Here is a 25,327-nt window from a genome sequence, read left to right as displayed (position 1 = left end):
TGTTTTCTATACTTACATGATAACGGGACAATTGACAATTATTGCACGTGATACCTTTGTTTACAGAGGGCGCTGCCGTTACCGGAAGTGGTTTGTTGAGTAGTAACCCATCATGGCGCAGGGCCATGAGTGGATCCTACAGTCTGCGAGCTTTTTTTGGATTTTTACCTTGCTGTTGAGTGAATCCCAAAGTAAAAGGACACAGACATGTAAGTACATTATATATCTACATGTAAAAAAAATATTGCATGCGTTAACGTCCATTTTAAGTGACGAAACATGACTTTATGATCAGAGCTAGCAGACAGCTCGTAGCCCTTTCTTGTTTACAGGAATTGTTTTTTGATCCGCCAGTGTCAGTAAAATATTTAGGTGGCGATGATTACAAAGCCCCCGCCGCTGTAGAAAATAACAGTAAATTTTGTTATCGATTTCACATAAAATGTGACCTCATTTCGGCCGCTCGTCTCTCAGGCTAGCGTTCTCCAGCCGCGAAAACAGCACAAGGCGCGAACCGTGGCTGAGGATTAAATATTGACAGATCAACATGAAGGCACCTTATACCCTAGTTTACGACAGCAACACGGGGCGCGTAGTTTGCCGTCCACGTTGTATTATTTCCCAAATATATAATATAGTACGTTTTAAGGTACGAGTAAGTCCCTCTATTGCAGCCACCGTCTTTGTTTCCATTGGTGATATATTCTCATTGTAGCCCCGTCACCCCTTTAATACGGCGCCAGTCTGCGCGAGGTTCGCCCGCTGCTAACGAGCAGGCAGGCAGTGAGGGATGGGTGCACACAATTCATCTATGAAAATCTGTGGCCCCACGAGCACCCCGGCTGATGGTTAGATACAATAAACTGCATGTAGCTTGGATATAAAATCATGGCCGTGTATTAATAACTTTAACTTGAGAGACATTTCTGTTCAAATCGTGTGATTAAGTTTTGAACTATTTGACACATTTTATGGGCTGTGTAGTTAATCAGTGTAGTAATAGACAATAAAACATCCATAAAATATTGTTTCGTACACAAATTGAATAAAAAATGGAAACTTTCATATAATTATTTGCACTCTAAAAATCAACATTAATTGAAACTGTGCCTGATAATTGGTTGAATCAACGGTCCAGGCTACTATTAAACCATTTCCTAATTTTATTATTTTGTTTTGAATGAGCAGTGAATTCAAAAACTATCACATTGTGATTTATAACATTTTAATTCTGTTACCATGGAAATAGAAAAAAGTTTAGTAGGCAGTGATAACCTTGCAGACTATGATAACACAAGTTTTAATGGCTTTAACAATCACTGAGGCATAGAGACTGCAATGAAATCATCACATTTCTGCAGTAAATCTATATGGCGTTTATCTAGAGGCCTTTTATGTCGGCCAAGGCCCGGCTCACTTAGCCTGTGGGCCTGACCATTGTTACAGCCTGGTTGAGAAGGTTAATCCCCGCTATGATGTAATAAAATGGACTGATAACATCTCTCTTTGTCCGGAGCACATCCTTACCCCTTACCCTTTCCTAAACATGCTATGCTTCAGCGATGGACTTCCAGCGAGCCACCTCTCTGCACAGTTTTGTTCACTTATTAAATTATTTTCCTAAATTGGCGTTTCCATTTGTTGACCGTCCCAAAACAAGGGCATACTTGGTGATTATGGTGAATTCTTGTGACAAACGATGAGTCATCAATGTTGGATTAGATATAGCCCATGTTCCTAGAAAAAGATAACTGAATTTTAATTATTTTCATTTCAAGAAATTGGTTGTAGAGAGTTTAATGGCGCTTTCATGTTAGTTTATTATCTAGCTTCATTTTGAATTATCTAATTTTGAAACTGTCAGTTTCCAAATTATTTTTTCGGTTTTATTGTTAAATTGCATGTGCGTGCTATGGACCCCTAAATGAGTGACATGATAATGCCAGGCCAAGTGTCAGCACTGCTTCATGAAGGGTTACATCACGTGGCAATGGATTACTGTTTGAACAGTTGGTGTCAGTGATCAAGAAACATGCCTTTTGTTTCATCGAGAATATATATTGTAGTTTAAGGTTGGATAGCCTAGTGGTTAAAGCGTTCGCTCTTCATGCCAAGGCTCAAGGAAGTTCCCCAACCTGGGTACAGAGGGATAGACACGTCCAGTAGTCTGTTAGTCCGAAACTAGTTAAAATCTAGATGGACTTGTTGTTTCCTCCCCAGATCTTGTTATTTTTACATAACCAGTCGTCCAAAATGAGCAGCAGAGTCGTGGGATAGGACAATGTTGTCTGCCCATTGGTATAATGTGTGAAGCCCAGAACTAGTATTCCTTGCTAATATTGGTAAAAGTGGCTTAAATCAATCAATCAATCAATCAATCACATATTAAGCCATGTCCTCCAGTAACATTTGCTTGCAGCTCATGATCTTGTGTCCGCTAGATGTTCTCTGCTCTTTCTGGGGGTTTTCTCCAATGACCTTTACATTTTGATTTTAAGAATGTCCGTTAGTCATGTGAGGTTTGGTCACCGTGGATTTGGATCCAGGGTAGAATAGGTCTTCAGCAACCCATGTTTGCCGTAAAAGGCAACTTCTTATCGTAAGAGGCGACTAACAGGCTCGCTGACTTGGTTCATGCATGTCATCGATCCCAGTTGCATGGATCTATGCCGATGATGTCAATCACTGGATTGTCTGGTCCAAACACATTGCACTCTTCAATATTTCAGCTATATGACGGCGGTCTGTAAATAATCGAGTCTGGACCAGACAATCCAGTGATTGACATCATGAGCAACGATCCATGCAATTGAGATCGATGACATGCATCAACCAAGTCAGTGAGCCTGACCACCCAATCCCATTAGTTGCCTCTTGCGACAAGCATAGTTGCCTTTTACGGCAAGCATGGGTTCCTGAAGACCTATTCTACCCCGGATCTTCACAGGTCAGGTTTTATAAATGATATATAGTAATATGAAACTATCTGTTGGTGCTTAACTATTTGTGAGTAGTGTACATGTCAATTTTAGTTTCCAAACGTTTCTCTAACATATCGCATTCATTAGGTGAAATAGTTGTGTCCAATGCTTGCAACACTGGCCCAGTCCAAAGTGACAAGTATCTCATTTTTAGACAGTTAGCCTTGAACATGCTGAAAGAGTGATGGGTCCAGCTTGTTGCACACAAAACATGTAGACAGTAGATCTGGAACCACATGCTGGGGCTGTGACACGTTCTGTTCCCTGATACAGTGCTTGACATCTTCAAATGTTGACATTCTTCCTTTAAGCAGGTGAATCACAACCCTCAATCATAATGATATGTTATTAAATTTCAGAGATCGAAGATAGGATATTGTAGGGCAGAGAGATACAGGCTAGAGGGCAATGTAAATGGTATGCCAGTTATTGCAAAACCCGGAAATACTAAAGAATCAGCATAATCTGCTTGTTGAAAAGTTTGTTATTATTCACATTATTTCACCCAAATAACAGTAATGTACAGAGGTTGTAATTCGAAACACTGTATTGTGGGCCTTTTATCGGGATACAGTACTGTATCACCATATTGTTACTCCACTAGTAGCCAGGGATGGATTTCTAGGATATACGGTATCCGCCTGTCTCAAAACAGATGCCACAGATCTTCGTGTACAAGTCCTGATGACTCAACTGGGTAACCCAGCCTAACATGATATGTAATCTGCCCAATCAGGTACGGCTAATTTCCTCATCGCTTGATAAGACTGAGATTTTAATGAACATCTCACTTCAGTAATATTTCTTGTGAAACCATGATGGGGTTTATGTCAACAAAACTTGCACCCATTTTGTCTGTGTTCAAAAAGTTCAGTATGCAGGATAAGTTGAATCTTTCTGTAATAACTGGTAAGTGGTTGACGCTGATGCATGAAGGGGGCCAGATTTAGAATGCTATTGTGTGAGGTTCTACTCGGCCTGGCTACTGTTAGTGGGAGATAGACTATCTCTAGGCGAAGAGTATAAATATCTCCGTGATTAGCTCCAGAAAAAGACAGTTTAGCCGACTTCTCCATTGGGCAAAACGCTTGTTGTGTACATTGGATGGAATTGATCGCATCATGAAAAAGCTCAAGGCTTGAAGGGTTTGTTTCAGTCCAAATATTTATTTCAATGAAAAAACTTTTTTCTTTGAAATGGGACAAATTCAAGTTTGGATTTCAGTTGATATTTGTTAATCTTAACCATTTAACATAAACAGTTTTCTTTTCGTAGATGGGTCCCTTCTGCATTGGGAAATATACAATTTAGTTTTTGAAATGCTCCCTGCAGTGACCAAAGAGGGTATTTCTTCTGTCAACAATGGGCAGTTGAAAGCACTAGGCAAGGAACATCTGTTTTTGTGTACAAGAAACTACATTGTACAACTGTTTCTCAGACTGATGGGCTTTCAGGGAATTGAATTTTTCATCCAGACCAACCATGTTGACAGGGAAATAGTATTACGAGCTCAAACATATTTTTTCCCAAATTTGTTGTAGATGAATAATATTCACATTTGTCATGGTTAGAATTTCAGGTAACATGTTAGAATTGTTTTCTATGAAATTACACAGATGCCATTCTAAATGTTTTCTGAATAACAAGTTGGTCAGATTCATGCCGTTGGTGAAGGGAGGTGTGTTAGCGCGAAGAACACCTTCAACATCAGGAACAGGATATCAAGATCAAACACAGAACAACTCATTCTAGAACAGATGGCAGCAGTGTGTGAAATAGTCTCCAAATATCGCTGGCCAGGTGGGCTAGCCAGCCTTGAAGTTACTAGTTTCAAATTTCGCCGGCTTAAATATGTGACAGTTTATTTATCCAGAAATTTGATTCTGCCAAGGTTTCAATACAGTAATTTCAAATTGCAAATCATGAGTCAAATATTATGAAGGCTGATCTTGCAGCCTTCAGCAGCTAGACAGGCTAGGGGCCTTTCAGATATTTTTTTATCCTTATCAAAATTGTGGTGGCTGTGGCCGGCAGCTATTTCACTCGCTGGACCTAGTGTACTCTTCTGGGTAGAACAGTTACTCAGTAACCAGTAAGTATACATGCCAGTAAACTAGAACACAGGTACACATGCCAGTAATCTACACAGGTAAACATGCCAGTAATCTACACAGGTAAACATGCCAGTAATCTACACAGGTACACATGCCAGTAATCTACACAGGTACACATGCCAGTAATCTACACAGGTACACATGCCAGTAATCTAGAACACAGGTACACATGACAGTAATCTACACAGGTAAACATGCCAGTAATCTAGAACACAGGTAAACATGCCAGTAATCTAGAACACAGGTACACATGCCAGTAATCTAGAACACAGGTAAACATGCCAGTAATCTAGAACACAGGTACACATGCCAGTAATCTACACAGGTAAACATGCCAGTAATCTACACAGGTAAACATGCCAGTAATCTACACAGGTACACATGCCAGTAATCTACACAGGTACACATGCCAGTAATCTAGAACACAGGTACACATGACAGTAATCTACACAGGTAAACATGCCAGTAATCTAGAACACAGGTAAACATGCCAGTAATCTATACAGGTACACATGCCAGTAATCTAAAAAGGTACATATGACAGTAATCTACACAGGTACACATGACAGTAATCTACACAGGTACACATGACAGTAATCTACACAGGTACACATGCCAGTAATCTACACAGGTACACATGACAGTAATCTACAAAGGTAAACATGCCAGTAATCTACACAGGTACACATGACAGTAATCTACACAGGTAAACATGCCAGTAATCTACACAGGTACACATGACAGTAATCTACACAGGTAAACATGCCAGTAATCTACACAGGTACACATGACAGTAATCTACAGCACAGGTACACATGGCAGTCATCTACACAGGTACACATGACAGTAATCTACACAGGTACACATTCCAGTAATCTACACAGGTAAACATGCCAGTAATCTAGAACACAGGTACACATGCCAGTAATCTAGAACACAGGTAAACATGCCAGTAATCTAGAACACAGGTACACATGCCAGTAATCTACACAGGTAAACATGCCAGTAATCTACACAGGTAAACATGCCAGTAATCTACACAGGTACACATGCCAGTAATCTACACAGGTACACATGCCAGTAATCTAGAACACAGGTACACATGACAGTAATCTACACAGGTAAACATGCCAGTAATCTAGAACACAGGTAAACATGCCAGTAATCTATACAGGTACACATGCCAGTAATCTAAAAAGGTACATATGACAGTAATCTACACAGGTACACATGACAGTAATCTACACAGGTACACATGACAGTAATCTACACAGGTACACATGCCAGTAATCTACACAGGTACACATGACAGTAATCTACAAAGGTAAACATGCCAGTAATCTACACAGGTACACATGACAGTAATCTACACAGGTAAACATGCCAGTAATCTACACAGGTACACATGACAGTAATCTACACAGGTAAACATGCCAGTAATCTACACAGGTACACATGACAGTAATCTACAGCACAGGTACACATGGCAGTCATCTACACAGGTACACATGACAGTAATCTACACAGGTACACATTCCAGTAATCTACACAGGTACACATGACAGTAATCTACAAAGGTAAACATGCCAGTAATCTACACAGGTACACATGACAGTCGTCTACACAGGTAAACATGCCAGTAATCTACACAGGTACACATGACAGTAATCTACACAGGTACACATGACAGTCATCTACACAGGTACACATGACAGTAATCAACACAGGTACACATGCCTGTAATCTACACAGGTAAACATGCCAGTAATCTACACAGGTAAACTGGACAGTAATTTACACAGGTACACATGACAGTAATCTACACAGGTACACATGGCAATAATCTACACAGGTAAACATGCCAGTAATCTACACAGGTAAACATGCCAGTAATCTACACAGGTACACATGACAGTAACCTACATCACAGGTACACATGGCAGTAATCTACACAGGTAAACATGCCAGTAATCTACACAGGTACACATGACCGTAATCTACAGCACAGGTACACATGCCAGTAATCTACACAGGTACACATGGCAGTAATCTACAGCACAGGTACACATGCCAGTAATCTACAGCACAGGTACACTCAAGAATAAGTAGGCAGGAGTAATGGGGCAGAGAATCCCACCGGGCGTGTACAATGGCGAGGCTTACATAGGTAGAAACCAGGCACAGCATTCCCCTGAGTTTGTCTACAGGTTGACATTGTTGTCAGCTAACGATGCTTGACTTGCTGCAGTCAGCTGAGGTTCCAGAGCTGCACAGCTGTGTTGTGTTGCCCACAGACAAGGGAAGGCCACGCTCTTCAACTGATTCTGGTGTGTTCCCAGGAACACTTCTCCCTGCCCTGCTTACCCCCGTACAATACGTCTGCAGGGATTTGTCTGGTCCTGCTCAGAGGCCAGCTGACATTCGGCCCCAAGTCTGCAGCAAACGACAGTAAAAACACCCAATTTGAATTTTATATTCTCAATTCTTCAGAATTTACAAAAAAAAAGGACATTAATAAAATCAATTTTGAACAATATCACATTTTTTTTGCCCAATTTACCTGCCAAAGGCACTTAGTTCAGAATCCTAGATAGATCCCTGCATCTTCTAGGCTCATCTGAAGGTGGGGTGTCACTGTACAAGGATACTTTGTATAGATAATTACTTCACAATACAATGTCTCAATGTACCAAGCTGGCATGTGATTGTATCTCACCTGGGTAGATCATTGCTCACAGTATCAATCGCTGGTTTGTCTGGTCCAGACTTGATGAGTTACAGGTTGCTGTCATTTTGCTGGAATATTGCTGTGTGAAATGACATATTAAGGTCCCTACCCTTCGAATGGAATCTGATTGTTTGTTCGCATGTTCATCATTAACTATAAGACAAAAAAAGGAAGTATTTCAAAGACTTGTCACAAAAAGGATGTGATGACTCAAGCTATTGACTAGTGATATTGCTAAATTAAGAATAGGAATATCTTGTCCAGCAAAGATAATTGTTTTGTACATATATCGTATTAAGCACACTGCTTCAATATTATGGCAAATACTATGAGTCAGAGTACAAGCAGTTTAGACAACATACATGATCATAATTATAATAATAATAATATAATAAGATTTTATGCATTATAATGAAACATAATACACCAGAACAGGGTTTTACTTTTACCTACAAAACTATGGTCCTGCTATGTATCCGATCACACAGTTGGTGTATCGTCCCAGCCCTATTAATTACAGCACCTTTATATTTTTTATCATGGATTTGGTTCAATGAATATTACCTGTGAGTCTTTCGTGGTGAAATATGTATTTTTTCTGCGTCCGTTCTTTACATTTGTGTGTATTAGATGCACATGTCCGAGGAAACCCCTAACTATATTATATCCCAACAATGAATCCACCATTTACATGTAATGATCTCATCCCAACAGATTGAGCTTTGTTAGTAATAGGAGCAGAAAACAGTCAGTTTCATTTCCCTTAGTGGCAATATGTCACATAATACAACCATGAACCCCCACAAGATGTAGCTTTGTAACCATCAATATATCCACCACTCATGCACAGTATATGATTGAAGATTCGCAAGATAGCCAAACGAGATTTATGACATAGAAAAAGTAATCAGTTATTTTGAATAGCCAAATGTGATATCCTTGAAGTGCCCATCTTCTTGCAAGGCCTCCCCCGTGCCTACATGGTATTCTGTGATTACCGCTCCTAAATCCCCACAACTACACGACTCCCTGTATGTTATTGTGTTTGGCCAGTCTCTCTTTCGATAATGTTGACCTTCTTCAAGAATCCACACACCCCAGAACCCCCAAATCCTTGCCCGGAGCCCTATCCTGCCACCATCTGCCCTGAGTTTGGTTTATGGGCGATATTAGCACCATGTGGATTCGTTATACCATGGCAAACCCCTACCCCTTCCTGGGTTTATAGGTGGCACTGGCGCCGAGGGAATCCCGCTAAATTTGTTACAGCACTAACTAGCCGAGCCTGTCGTGAGACAGTGTCTAAACTAAACACAAGCCATCAGAGGTTCATGTTCGTATTTTTTCAGATCCCGAGGGAATGTTTTGATTTGGAAAATTTGCTCTCTGATGGTTGCTTGCAAGGCTGAAATGTGTTATATTTATTTTGATGAATTTCCTAATTTCAGAATGGATGGTTTGACATCAGTCATTGGCGCCATATTATGTTCTACCGTATTAGTGTGTGAATATAGACTTGTTGTAACATTGATTTGAATTGTTCTTGTTCTTTCTTTAATGTAAAATAATATTTTTACCCAACTTTCATGAATTCAGTTTAGCTTTATCTGTGTTGGAGGGCTTGTTGATTGTGCAATTTGGATAATCTTTTTCAAGTTGATATGTTTAGAAGAAACCGTTGCGGTGAGTCTAGACTAACATTTAGTCTCTGAAATCTTATATTACACAATATCCTTCTTGACTCTAAAAATAATAAAAAATTCCCTATGCTGATTTCAGAGCTGTGGAATAGAGCTGGCTTGAGATGGCTAGACTTGCTTTAGTATGCATTTCTAGATTATTTTTTTCATAAAATAAATATATTCCACGGTCTTGGTGCAGGACTACAGTGAGTCTAGTGACCACAGTTAATGTTTCGTTAGGAAGGCAACAGCATGCTTTTTCAATGAAAGGACTGGTAGTGGGAGGTATAGAACACCCTGTAGCGTTGTAATCAGCCCTGAGATTCCCTGGTGTATACTGGTCAATACTCCCTATGTCCAGCTGATACAGGAGGGAGACATGTGGTCAGCTGTATATAGCCTCGTATACCATGTGTGATATTGACATATGTCAATCACCTTGTTAGGGGATCAGATGTTATTGCAATCTACAACAAAATGTTTGACATATGACATTGGTGTTGATACATTGTGGCTAATTTGTCAATGACTGATGAATACAGATTGATTCTTGTTAATAGCTGAAGTAAACCTTTATTCAAATGAAATGAATGAGTAATCTGTTTCACCATGGACCCGTAATATGGAAGTGTCCATGGTATTACTTGATACCTGCCAATGTTATGGTAAAGTCTTCTCAAAGTTACTTACGAAATGGGGTCCAAGAAACCACTAATACTTAATTTCAAGGGTCCTTACAAGAAATAGGAGGGTGTGACTATAAAGTTGTAAAGTAGTGTACTTTAATAACAGGACGTTTATATTTCTTGTCAAGATTTTGGTACAATGAATGTTATTGCTCAATGAAATGGTTTAGAGTACTGCAAGATTTCATAATTACTATCATTACAGGACATTTATGTTTCTTATCAAGAATTTGGTACAATGAACTTTATAGAGCATCCCTTGCGATTTGATAAATATTTTTTCTGCGTCCATTCTCTACATTTATGCATTTTGATGCACATTTTTTTGTTATGTCTGTTTGTTTGTTTGTTTGTTTGTTGTTGAACGCCGTATTTAGCAATATTCCCGCTATATGACAGCGGTCTGTAAATATTCGAATCTGGACCAGACAATCCAGTGACTGATATTATGAGCATTAGTCCACACAATTGGGGGATACGATGACATGCATCAACTAAGTCAGCGAGCCTGATCACCTGATCCCTTTAGTCGCCTCTTACGACAAGCACAGTCGTCTTTTCGGCAAGCATGTGTTGCTGAAGACATAACCTACCTTGAGTGGGACAGGAGATATTAAAATGCCACTATAGAAAACCAGCCAATCACTATCCTAGGATGAGATGTATGCCTCCAAGTTCAGTTGCTGCAGGTGTAAGTTAATGAATATATTGATATATACCATAGCATGTTGCTAGCTATTGGCTTGTTGAAATGTTGTCAGTATTCTCTTTGATGCCAGTCAATCAGACTTTCATTCAACTAATCACTAGCTGTTTAATTACATTAATTCTGGGTCAGCAGGTGCAGCTAATTGGAGATAAATGGACAGGAAAATTGCATCATAAATGAAGTTGAAGTTTCCAATCAGATTTAGATGTATTTAACAATATTTAACTATACAATGGGTTGGTTGGTTGGTTGGTTGGTTGGTTGGTTGGTTGGTTTGGTTGTTTGTTTATTTGTTGTTTAATGCCGCACGCAGCAATATTCCAGTTATATGACGACTGTCTGTAAATAATCGAGTCTGGACCAGACAATCCAGTGATTAATATCATGAGCATCGATCCACACAATTGGGATCGATGACATGCATCAAGCAAGTCAGCGAGTCTGACCACCCGATCCCGTTAGTCGCCTTTTACGACAAGCATAGTCGCCTTTTACGGCAAGCATGGGTTGCTGAAGACCTATTCTACCCCGGAATCCTCACGGGTAAACTATACAATGGGTAAGGATATGTCAGTTGTCACAGCATTTTGTATATATTCTTCGCTATCCATAACCTTTGCTACATGTGGTAAATTGAGCCTGCAGGCAAGTACTTTTCAGCAGGACTTGGCATCATTATTGAGGGATCACACAGATAATAAGAGATAAAACTCCCATTTTCAAGCACCAAGAGTGCAGTTCAGTTGCAACTGGAATAAACCATTTTATACCCACACTGATTGTTGCTTGTCATGTATTGCATGTAGAGAGCTAAGCCACTGATTGCGTACAGGATTGTGTTTGGGGAAGCTTTTTCCATCATCTTTGATCTTGAACTTTTCATTGTTTTATTAAAACAATTAAGCCATAGTCAGTTTTTCTAGTTCATAAAAAACATCCAGTCAGTGTGACACATCCAATCAGTGTGGGGGCGGTCGGGTAGCCTAGTGGTTAAAGCGTTCGCTCTTCACGCCGAAGACCCGGGTTCGATTCCTGACATGGGTACAATGTGTGAAGCCCATTTCTGGTGCCCCCTGCAGCGATATTGCTGGAATATTGCTAAAAGCGGTGTTAAACCATACTCACTCACTCCAATCAATGTGACATGGGCTTAAACAACATGTTCTTGAACTGTTAATTACATTGTCAGTAAACTTAGACCTATTGCCGCTTGTTGGCATGTGTTCATGTTTGACACCTCAAACCTGGGTGACGCCTTAATGATGATGCTGTGTATATCTGACAAACCTCATCCCTAAATAACACTTTGCTGGAGATTGTATTTAGAGATGGATAACAATATTATCTATTACAGATAGATTCATGTGAAAGTAATTTTTAAAGTATTTTAGATGTAAGCAGATGTATTGTTAACTTGACTGCTGAGTTCATTGGTTGGTGGTGTTGGTGTGTACGTGGTGCGTGTGAAACAGCTTGCCTCCGCTTGTCGAATTATCCGAGAATCTTTGCAATAAGTCATGAAAGGGAGAAAATGATATGTAAATAGGTAGAATTATGGCAGGAACTGTGGGAAAACAGTTGTTGTTTATCTCACGCGGAGGTCTTCATCAGGCAGTGTTTATGTTGTCACTGCATGCCCCGACCAAGTCCGCTTCAACATACATCACTATAACACAGCACTTATGCCCCTATGTACAGTGTTTGCTTATAATTAGCAGTGATCTTGCTAATTGTGTGTCTCACATTCTGTGACAGACTGGCATTGCTTCCTGGAAGTAACGATGCTTGCTGAGAGCTGAGTCTTGCTGGCTTGTCAGAATGCCAGCTATGCAGGTCAAGCAGAGCAGAGCAGAGCAGGGGTTGGACATATTGTTATCATTGTTGATGGTGTGCTGCCTGTCTTGGTTGCAAAGTATACTGGCGTACACACCAACCCCCATACCCCCACCCCGTCCCCCACCCCCACCCTGTGTGGATTCCGGGTTAGAATTGGTCCCCAACAACATTTGTTGGTTGTAAAGGCGTCCGTCCAGATGGATCAGGTGGTCAGGCTTAGGTGTACTGCATGGCATCTAACCCCGACGGCATGGATCGGAGCTAACAATATCAATCACTGGATTGCCTGGTCCAGGCTCGATTATTTACAGGGTGAATTATTTTTGTGTGTTGCATTAAAAAACAAACAAACAAACACAATGATCAGTGGTTGAAATTGTGAATCACAACTGTCTATGTTCAGAATCGTCATTTTGTTATTATTATTGTGAGGTCAGGCAAAATACGACATGGTGTACATGGTGACCTTAAAGACTGTTCATGTTACTCTCAATGTTTTGTCACCTGTATTTGTCAAAACTTTAATACAATTTTTTGTTTTTTTGTTTTCTCAAAATAATTTTGCAGCTGCTAATGAACATGTGCTCCATGACTGTCAGTTCCACTGAAATAATTAATGTGTCTGGTCGAACATCTTGTGGGTTTATGGAACAATCAGGAAGGGACATATTCTAACATCAGTGAAAGCATGTAGAGCCTGATGAGACAGAGACTGAAACAAGTCAGGCTAATAATTCACTGTTAGTCAAACAAAAAATTAACTGAGTCTTGCCTTGAGGCTATCAATTAATCACACAGACTGTTAAAGTGTAAAGATGGAGGTGGTGTTGTAGAACTGTCAGCTTTGTGTGCAGAAACGTTGTCATTTAAATTGCTTTAGGGCTGTGATCAGTCAAAATATCATTTGGAATACTACCAGTATATTTTTCTTTATATTGCACTTGTTCAATGTTAGAGTATTTTGTTTTATTGTAAATTTGGGCTATTTGATAAGCCATGATAACAGGCTCAGGAAAATCCAAACTTTTATTCTAAGTGGATTGAACAAGACGAATACAAAGATAGCACTTCCCATGGTTCTACCTGATTCAGAAATGTAGAGAATACACACAGAAAATATTAGTGTACCCCATTCTTGACAAGAAATATAAAAGTCTTGTAATTAAAATAATTATAAAATCTTACAATACACTACGCCATTTCATTATTTTACAGGACGTTCATATTTCTAGTGAGAACCCATGAAAAGTACTTATTGGGAGTTTCCTGGAATACCAGTTTAGATAGTCAAGGTAAAACCCTGACTCCCCCGCATGTGTAAAATGTGTGAAGGCCTGGTGTCCCCCGTTGTGATATATGCTGAAATAGTCCTAAGAGGAGGTACAACACAACTCACTCACTCACTCTTGCAACATCAGGTAACAAACATTCACAAGGGGCAGTGGTGAGGTCGCCTTGTGGTTAAAGCGTTTGCTTGTCACACCGAAAGCCCAGGTTTGATTCCCTAAAATGGATTCAGTGTGTGAAGCCCATTTCTGGTGTCCCAGGCCGTGATATTGCTCGCATATTGTTTTAAGCGGCGTAAAATCTTACTCACTCAGTTACTCAAAGACATTCAGTTGGTGAAAGAACTGGAGGAGAAGAACTAAAAAAATTTAACAATGAAAGATCATATCCCCCAGAAAGTTCCAAGTCTTCCTGTCAATAGTTTGTTTAAAAATATCATGGTTGGGTGGGAAATTATATTTATTTTTGACATCTTCTCATAAACATGCCAACATGATTTGTATCATTTTTGGAAGCTTGTTTAATTCCACCAAGATAACCTCCCTATCAGCTGGCCACCCCTCTCATTACGAAGAAGGACTGTAACAAGATAGAAAACCTATATGAAAGCTGTCTATCAAGATTTTATGTTTGACACACTCATAATCACCGAGTACACTGTGTAAACAGTTAGGTGGGCTTAGGGTCGTAAATAAACGCCAGATTTCAATCTGTTGGGGCTATTGCATGCCTACCAGGATGGTGAGCGTAAAGCATGCAATCGGCATGATAGCATCAACGCCATTGAATAGCTTGTGAAGATGTAACACTATGGATCCTGTGTAAAAACTCCCTCTGCTGCCAGTCGTTACCGAATTTGTTGCCGATTTATGACATGGATTGCTGATATTTTTGGTTTTATTGGGTGACGAGTGTGAAAGTAATTACAGTAGCTTTGATGCCGTCATTATCAACACGTTTTTTGGTAGTACCACAGACCTTGCTTGATAACCACGACAAATTTACATGTCGCGAGTAGCCACGACCAGCTTCGGTGTATAGGGAGATTAATAATTGATAAAAGAAGAGTGAAATTCTGACAGAACTGTGGAATAAAAACACAAATATGTCCCACAATCCATCAGCAGGAAGTGCAAGTGCGGATGAAAGGGACGCAGAAACATGGAAAAGTAAATTAATTAGACTGCAGCGATCATGAAAAATTGACAACAGCTTCTTTGAACTGGTGGTATTATGCTTTACCCATGTCTGTGTGGTCTATGTGCAATGGTTAGGTAGGGTCGATGAGAGTTTGATGATTGTGTGATTGTTACCTGATTGTAACTTGATTGTATCTTCTATCAATCTTGGTACTCCAATCACATTAGTTGATTGGTTTGTCCTGATCAACAGCTAATCTTTCTGCAAGACTGATTTCATTGCGCATTGGTTGTCTCCTTTAGGCAAATATCGTTTTGTTCAATTCATTTTCTTGTTCATAGTGATGCCTTTATTGTTAAATATTGAAGTATATTTATATATATTCTTTTGAAATGACAGTTACCCCACATAAATATCTACCTAGTTTGGTTAATATCTAATTCCACACAGAATTATTTGAAATAATTGGCATTGATGAGTCTGATCTCAACTGTTTTGTATTATAATGCTATTATTGATTATTGATCTGATAAAGAAAATCAGAAAGTTTCAGCATATTATTCCCTAGTTACCATGGTTACACGACAGTATTTTCATGTGTCTGTGCAAAGATTCCCTGAAGAGGTTTCATCTGAAAACAGGTAAATGGGAAGATGGTACTTTATATTACCTCCATGGTTTATCGATGGAAGTGTGTTATGACATGGGGGATGAGAATTTCACGTTACAATTGTCTAGCAGTAGAATGCGATACACAGTGATTTATATGTAGTGGAGGGGGCACAGGTGGCCCAGTTGTCTAAGGCGCCAAGATTCGCTGTGCAGAGTTGCGTCCCTTGGGCATGCCAGATTGTGGGTTCGAATCCCAGTTCGCCTCGATTATGTTTCTAGGTTTGTCAGCACCATACCGATGCTCGTGGGTTTCACCGAAGTGGTAAACGTCTGACACCTGCATCATTTCGGGCTTTCCTCCCACATTAAGCTGACACGCCGTGATATAACTGGAATACTGTTAAAAGCGGCGTTTAACCCAACTCACTCAACATTTTATAGTTATCATCTTATATGACAAAGTCATATATACCCTAGGTAATTAAGGTCTGTTGTTGTACAAAATTAGACACAGTATCTACTTCATGAGGTTTATTTCTTTTGTAATATAGATTATGAATGTCTGTGTTATGTGATAAGGCCCACTAAAGACTGAACTAAATTACTTATGTCAGTTGTATTGACATGAACTTTTCTCGTGTTATGGGTTTGATACACACGTTGTCATGGTTATAGCATGATTTAACAAGACTTTTATGGAATGCTGTCAGTGAAGTATTGCAGCTACAAATTGTAAAACACTGAGTAGCACAGCACAAAAAATACCCATTGGCACTACCATATATGGGAATAAAGAATTAAAACACCAGACAGTTGTGAGAATGGCAGTACTCTGTAGCTCCCAGAAGGTGATCACAGGATATAAATGATGCTGTCATAAGAAATAACCAAAACACTAGTTTGATTGTTCAAGTGTAAAACTGACATGATACCAAACAGACCAAGACTGATCTAAAACGTTTATTAACACCACAACACTGTTCATAATGGGAGGCATGGAAATAGCAGTGTGTTGAACTGATGGGAAATGGATTACTGGTAGTATGAAAAGAAAAGATTGTGCAGGATTAACAGAGGAGATTAGGGGCAAAACCAAGCTTCATTGCTAAAGAAAGATATGAAAAGAAAATTGGGTAAGGGAGGGTGGTATTTTTCGCATTAGCGAAATGAAATCGTTCCTTCGAGGCGGAAGATGGAGGTTTGAGAGGCATGTGTTAGAAAAGGACAATTTTGGCAAGTTTTCAAATTAGGCATAAACATGATAAAACATGATTCAACAATTACAAAACCGCTCATTTATGCAATATTTTGCTGTACTTTACCATGTTTACCCACTTTCATCATGTTCGTTGCACAAGTTCTTTTTTGTTACACATTGTGACATACACAAGATTACATGACTAACTCCAAAGGCAATATATAAGCTCAAAAGGTCTTTCTCATTGTGCTGGGAATTTAAAGCATCCAACATGAATAAACAACAATAAACTGTAATAAAGTGTTTGATGTCTGTATTTGGTATTGTTCCATCCATGTTTAATGATAAACATGCAGGCATACCGACAGGGAATCCCTGACTCCAATCAAGATACAGACATAATCAAGTGATCTGTCAAGGTCAAGGTCAACTAGAAAGTAGTCCCTCTATCCACCACAACTTGCATTTATCAAAGTATGATTGCAGGTTTTGTATGCATTGATTGAAGTGTAAACACAAAATTTCAGAAACCCTGCCAATGGAGTAAATTTGAGTAAAATTCATTGTGTAATTATATGCAATATAGTGCATGACGTTGAGGTATCAATGCATTGCAAATTACACTCGACTGATACATGATATCCATATATTGAATAATGTTTTAATGCTGTATCCCTTTTCAAAAGTAATATTTACAATGTTTTGCATGACCTGACCATCAACCATGAGACCAAGTCTAAGCTAACCATCCATGAAAGTTAAACACAAAATGGTGGATAACCAACCCTTTGTTGACCAAGCCCCATGGAACATGGAGAATTTCACACAGGACTCATCACTGACATTGCACACTTGAAATCAGCTATCTCCCATTCATGCTCAGATTCTGGTATGACTGACGGAGCACTATAGGATAAATGGAAAGAACGTTGGTTCAGTTAGTTAATATTAATTCCTTTTTGGAATCAATTACCTGCCTGCTCTTTGAAGGATGATCCGTACAGTCTAAGAAATCGGAAATAAAATGCTTCCACTGAACACTGAAAAGATTTTCTATGGAAGTCTAATTATTACTTTATTATGGCTTGGCTGAGACTTTTAAGATTGGAATTCAGGAATGTAGACTTGATGTCTGTGTCAGGATGGTTCTGAAGTAGACATATTTCTAACACCAAATCCAAGAAACATATATTCCTTCAAAATGTATATTAACTAACTTAGGCATATCTTTTAAGCACTCTTCACACTGAAATTCACCATTAGATTTATTGGCAAACATATTATATTAGGAGATTTTTTGAGGGAGTTTGTTATCGAATATAGTGAATACTAAATTGATACTAAATTGATACTAACTGATATTAAATGATACTAACATTTTCATAGAAGTTGGATATGAACATAATCAGGATATAACAAATGTTATATTTGAGAAAACACTCTCTTAATAAAGTACAGATCCTAGTATTTTGGGGGTTCAGTCCCATCCGGGATTCGAACCCATACTCCCAGAATTAGGCACCTAATCGCGACACACAGCCAGCGATCTAACCCACTCAGCCACCGAGGCTTCCACAAAATGAAAGTCTGACAACTGGTAGTCTAATCAGAATATGGTGCATGTGTCGGAAAAAGTTAGACAATGCAGGTGTTTGGGAAATGCCTCCTTATGTAATGAAATCTGAACAGGTTACCATGGTTATTCTGAACATATTTTGAAGGATTTATTTTCAGGACCGTCCAACACATCACCTGCTGCTGTTATTTTGATTCTTGCAGGGTTTCCCCTGATGCAGGATTCTTGCGTATATGACTCTCAATTAAGGAAAAATACGTCCAGAAATAAATGACTGCGTCATGACTGTCGCAATTTCAAAATATCTATGTTGTTTACCAGCTTTGGAATGAAAATATTACAATTACTCACCTGAACTTAATTTATAAACATTATCTGAAGACAATATATGCAAACATCTTAAAATTTACGTGTAGTTTTTCATTAATCATACAATAAAACATTTGACTCTCAAAAAATATTTTTGACTCCCAAAAATTCATAAGCTGAGTCAAGGTGACTCTCAGATATTGGAGTCTAGGGGGAACCCTGTTCTTGTGTGAGAACAGTGTTTATGGTGATTATTTACTGTTAGCTCTACTGGTGGGACAGAGTAGTCGTACCTGGTTGTATCACTAACTCGCCAGTGTTGTGTCAAGGTCACGTAATTGCTACTTTATTCGAACGTAGAGGTGAAACAATACAGCAAGGTCATGATGCGCTACAGATCATTATACATATACACACATTTACGTCAAATCACGTAGAAACTTCTTGACTATGAATATTTTAGAACAGGTTCCAAAGGAAAAGCTAGACATCGACACATGTTCGTCGTGGCTACTTTTAGTGGTGAACTTGAAAAGCTAATTACAACACATTTTGCAATAATTGACTGCCGAAAGCGCTGTATTGTCTTGTATCGATACAGAAAGTAACATATTGTGTATTGTATCGCACCAGTGCACCAATGCTTCACCTCTACTATACAGTGCCTGTAAGTAAAATATGTACTTCGTCGTCAGTGATGCATTTACCTTCCTTCTGATATCATTTATGTCAGCTTCTTAATATATAAGTGTGACAGATCAGGCATTATGAAAGAAAGCATTACAACAAAACAAAAGTTAAATATAAACAGAAGGAGCTGATACTTATATTGCCAGTTTGCATAACTAACATACCTCACCAGGTTTATTTTTAGATCTGCTTATAGGCTGCTTGTTTTCAGCCCCAAATCTGAAATTTTTTTTTGTCGTGTTAATATTAGCAGTGATTAGGGCTGCAACAAATACACTATGAGGCGAATACGATTTGTATCACGAATATAGGGTAATGAATACGAATATTAATTCACGAATACAATAATAAGTCAGCAGTTGATGTATTATTTGTTATATTCAGTGAAACATGAACAGCATAAATTATTTGACATGGTTTGTTAATTTTCTATATTAATCATTTATATACTGCACTTGTCCTGGTGCTTAGTCTTAGTATCTGCTCAAATGCTACAATGACCAGTGACCAAATTCCTGTCAAATTAAATATTATAAGAGTGTTGTCTTTAAAGAAATCTATGCATATCATATGTTCTTATGGATGTTTTAAGTACAGGGTATGTGAATGCACATGATTGCATATTCATAAATATTCGATTCTATTTCTAGTGGCCATGAATAACGAATTCAATTCATGAATGTATACGGTTCGATTCACCAAATATGCGAGTGAATCGTAACGGCCCTAGTTAATATAGTGATACATGTATCTGATGTGTCAACTTGTGCTTCACTGATATAAGGACCAAAAGAGAGGAATGCTTAGTTTTACATTACTGAATGTAATGTTAATATACAATTTGCATGTTAAAAAAGACTTCTGATTTTATGAAATTAGAAGTTTAAAAATAATCCCAAATATGAAGAAAATAACATATTTTTTCCCCCAGTTGCTTGCCAAGGGCACTTAGTTTAGAATCGTACATAAATCCCTAATCACTAACCACACTTACAGATCTTATTGATATCATTTGTGTAGTTTGTATGGGATGTTTTTGTTTACGGCATATGTTGGGACATCACTTTACGTTCATTAGATTTGTTTTTTGATCCAGCAGAGAGTTTGTTTCCTTAGACCTCTCACAAGACAATATTTTGTGTGTAATGTTGTGCAATGTTAATTATGTCCCCAAATATGATATTTATTTAATTCTATCAATCAAATTTGCTTCCATAATGATAATTTATAAAGAAATTGCAAAATATCACACATCGTGTTGCAAATAATTTCAAAGTTTTGCTGAAGCCACATTGCTTGCAGTATGAGTACAATATCCTGCAGTCTAGCTGGGACAAGGTAAGTTCATTATCATAAGCCAATATCGCACAGATACACTTAAGCATAAGGGGTGATAAAATATTTATTGCCCCGACCTACTACAGACTATTATGCAACACAGTTATTCCAAGGGTCTTTGTGTAACATTGTTGTCAGCCCTAACCCCATACTCATGGCTCTTTCCTATCTGAGAGAGTCCTTATCTTGAGGGGACTGTCATAATTATAAAGGTGCCACTTGAGTTAAATGGGAACTTGAAGGGCAGAACTGTTGAAGATGAAACCCGTATTATCTGTGTGTAGATTATGGACTTTAGGGTTATCATGCAGATATCTTAGCAGATCTGATGGAACATGGCTTTTGTTTCTAATTCACTTTGGTGTTTTAAGTTTCACAGGACCCGTGAAGATGCGGGGTAGAATAGGTCTTCAGCAACCCATATGATGCTCGCCGTAGAAGGCGACTATGCTTGTCATAAGAGGTGACTAACAGGTTTGGGTGGTCAGGCTCGTCTGATTCAGTCCGATTATTTAAAGACCGCCGTCTGAGTGCTGAGTGCTACATTAAACACCAAACAAAAAACATTAAAACATTATGATATTATTAGGTCACATGGGTCAGTGGTCTCACAGCAGCTTCATCTCACTGTCCATCCTCCTGATGACAGGATCTGCTGCTTCCAGGTTCAAGTCCCAAATTCTGGTCCTTGGACTGTCGACACCACATCTAGTGGTCGCACCAAAGAACTTAATGGCTACATCACCATTATAATTAATATAATTATTATTTTGATTCCTGGTTGCCCTACTAGAAACATCTTTAGTTATTTATCCTGCAAGTTAGGTACATGTCTGTCACCACAGCCAGATAGGAGTGGTCACTTGCAGTACAAATGATATATGACCTCCTCGTCTCAAAGGGATGTGACCCCCTCACCTTAGATAAGACTGGAAACCTTTGATCTTACTTCCTTCAAAAGTAGTGCGGTCAAGAGGCCACCCCAACCTTTAATCATTGCCCCTGAAACCTTGTCTTGTCCCACTTGCCAGCCCTCATCTCCATCCCTGCTCCAGAAGAAGGACCAAGTGATACCCATTACTCACCTCTCCTTATTCCCCTCCCCTCACCCTCCACCCTACTTCATCCTTCACACCTGGTCCAATAGAGAGGCCCAGCAACCACCCCTCACCCCAACCACTCGCCCACACCTCTCATCCACCCCTCCACCTCTACCCCTTATCCCCATCCCTTGTCCAGTGGAGAGGCCAATGACCACCTCTCACCCGCACATCCACCCATTACCGTCACCTCTACCCCTGGTCCACTAGAGAGGCCAAGTGACCACCCTTCACCTCTAACCTCCACCCTGTCCAGTAGAGACCAAGTGACCACCCTTTACCATGTTCACCTCCAATCTCCACCCCTGTCCAGTAGAGACCAAGTGACCATCCTTCATCTCAACCTCTGCCCTGTCCAGTAGAGAGGCCAAGTGACCACCCACCACCTCCAACCTCCACCCTGTCCAGTAGAGACCAAGTGACCACCCACGACCTCCAACCTCCACCCCTGTCCAGTAGAGAGGCCAAGTGACCACCCTTCACCTCCAACCTCTGCCCTGTCCAGTAGAGGCCAAGTGACCACCCTTCACCTCAACCTCCACCCTGTCCAGTAGAGGCCAAGTGACCACCCTTCACCTCTAACCTCCACCCCTGTCCAGTAGAGAGGCCAAGTGACCACCCTTCACCTCAACCTCCACCCTGTCCAGTAGAGGCCAAGTGACCACCCTTCACCTCCAACCTCCACCCCTGTCCAGTAGAGGCCAAGTGACCACCCACCACCTCCAACCTCCACCCTGTCCAGTAGAGAGACCAAGTGACCACCCTTCACCTCTAACCTCCACCCTGTCCAGTAGAGAGGCCAAGTGACCACCCTTCACCTCTAACCTCCACCCTGTCCAGTAGAGAGGCCAAGCGACCACCCTTCACCTCCAACCTCCACCCCTGTCCAGTAGAGACCAAGTGACCATCCTTCACCTCAACCTCTGCCCTGTCCAGTAGAGAGGCCAAGTGACCACTCATCACCTCCAACCTCCACCCTGTCCAGTAGAGACCAAGTGACCACCCTTCACTCCAACCTCCACCCTGTCCAGTAGAGGCCAAGTGACCACCCTCCATCCATCCCTCCTCCTCAGTCAACACTCAGCATGTTTACTCAGGGCCTCCCAGTGTAGTGCTGGAATATTCATCACACTCAAAGGCTAGTGAGCAAACAAGGCAGAAATGGTATTAATGTCAGTACATTTGTCTGTGTTTACCTATGTGCCCACATACTTACAACATGCAGGCAGCAAACAGACAGGGTAGTGTTGGTCAATTCTACAGCTACAAATGAGGGAAAGATGATGTGTGTGTACCTCCCAGCTGTGGGGATGATAGAGCAGAGAAGGGGAAGCAGGCTGGGATCAAGTGTTATCATTCCTGTTTATAACACCAACTTTCTGTAGCAAAACTGATTGTAGATTTCCCTGATGGATTGTTGAAAGTTATTTTATCATTTAGATGTATCCACACATTTGGAATTGCTGTGTTGGTGCCAAATGTATGTGCCATTACTTATGGTTGACGTCTCAAATTTGTTATTCATAGATATTGTTTCTGTTTAATGACATTATGTATATTTATGGTTTATATTTCTGTATGTTATTAGATCTGTTTGATAGCCGTGACAAGCTGTCACTTTCTGTAACTTGAGGACAGCTATAACCGTCATTTCAACTGAAAATGAAAATAAATTATTCATTTTTTGTGTAATTAATGAGCCTGTTTTTGCATGAGATTAGAACATAATATTAACATTGGAAACTTATTATATTTTGAAGGGGCCAGGGGATGGCCCATTCATCTAAGGTGCAATTCACTGTGCAGAGTTGTGTCCCTTGGGCATGAAACTATGATCATGGGTTCGAATCCTGGTTCGCCCTGATTATGTTTGTAGGTTTGTGTACTCCTGGGTTTCACCAAAGTGGTCAATATCTGAGATCTCTATCACTTCAGGCTTTCTGACATGCTGTACCAAGAGGCGTTAAACCAAATTCACTGTTTCATTATGGCCCCCTTTTAAAACTCTCTGGTCTCTTCTTGATAATTTCTAGGTACTGGTCTGTAATATAAATATTGAAAAAAAACCCATCAGATTGAAGATTTTGAAGTATATACACAATACAGCAACTGGAAATGCTAAAGAAAACTTGGGCAACGTATTCGCAACTCCTTAAGGTCGATACTGTAAACTGGAGTGTGTTTGAACAGTGACTGGAATGCCATGTTAATTTGTTTGACTGAATATCAAACATGGCAACCTGATCAGTGCTCAAACAGATGTGATACATTGTTTCAACACCATGATAGCCATTGGTCAACATGGGCTGGACATTGGGTAAGTATGGGTATCACCGATCTTTTAATGGGTAGATTGTGGATACTTTACAAACACCTATGTATTCTGCACCTCACATGAAATCATTACCTGTATCATCAACATAAAGGGTATGAATAAGTGGTCATATCTGTGTTAAGAAGATTTTACCATAATTTTAGGAGTGTAACAATATTACGAGCTATCTACCTATCGCAATTGTTCTATATGCCATTGCAAGTACAATATCGATAGGATTTAAAAAATGAGTATATTATCATCAATGGTATGCATAATAATTATTGGTTTCATGCATGTTATGCAATTATTTTATGTTAGTTATATATAATATATATATGATGCAAATTTCAAACCTGCCTGTGGGATGGGTTAGCAAGGATTGCGACAACTTCAGATTGGAGTTTGTTTTAGTTGGACTAGCGACAGGGAGGAAAATGGTCGTCTTTGAGATTGTCAGTAGTACTTTTTATATTTATTCATTGCCATTGCGTTGATTAATATACTCATCAAGCCTTTAAGTTAGTTTCCTACTATCACAATACTATTACAATAGTGTGGGCTACTACTGCAATATGATCGCATTAGAGAAAATAGCCCCAAATAGTCACCCCAACATTATACATTTCTTGACTGACATTGGAGGGTAAGTTGTGTCTACATGATGAGTGAGTGAGTGAATATGGTTTTACGCCACTTTTAGCAATATTCCAGCAATATCACGGCAGGGGACACCAGAAATAGGCTTCACAAATTGTACCCATGTCAGGAATCGAACCCGGGTCTTCAGCATGACGAGCGAACGCTTTAACCACTAGGCTACCCGACCGCCCCGTCTACATGATGAAGTCTTTTGTAATTATTTGAGTGAAGTAATTTTATAAATTCACATGACTGGAAATGTTACTTTCCTTAATCTTTGATTCATGTTCTCTGGTTCTCCATTGAATACATCCTTTTTAATAGTTGTAAATTAATGATATGAATTCAGTTCACATAGACATATTTTCCTAAAAAGCAGCAGCAG

At 39.5% G+C, this 25,327-nt stretch overlaps 1 protein-coding gene across 2 annotated transcripts in view; it reads left to right on the top strand.

Annotated features, from left to right (window-relative positions):
* The first annotated feature begins 58 nt into the window (after positions 1-58).
* Positions 59-25,327, top strand: part of LOC139450448 (uncharacterized) — a 197,897-nt gene continuing 172,628 nt past the window's right edge. For both annotated transcript variants that reach the window (XM_071232164.1, XM_071232157.1), the window contains exon 1: positions 59-209. In XM_071232164.1, coding sequence (XP_071088265.1) covers positions 113-209 — 97 coding nt within the window. In that variant the 5' untranslated portion in view covers positions 59-112. The remainder of the gene's footprint in view (positions 210-25,327) is intronic.

Source organism: Haliotis cracherodii, unplaced genomic scaffold (assembly GCF_022045235.1).
Source record: "Haliotis cracherodii isolate W230 unplaced genomic scaffold, xgHalCrac1.p SCAF_10, whole genome shotgun sequence".
Classification (NCBI taxonomy): Eukaryota; Metazoa; Mollusca; class Gastropoda; order Lepetellida; family Haliotidae; genus Haliotis; species Haliotis cracherodii.
The sequence above is the reverse complement of the archived record's forward strand: the minus strand, read 5'-3'. Positions and strand labels throughout refer to the sequence as shown.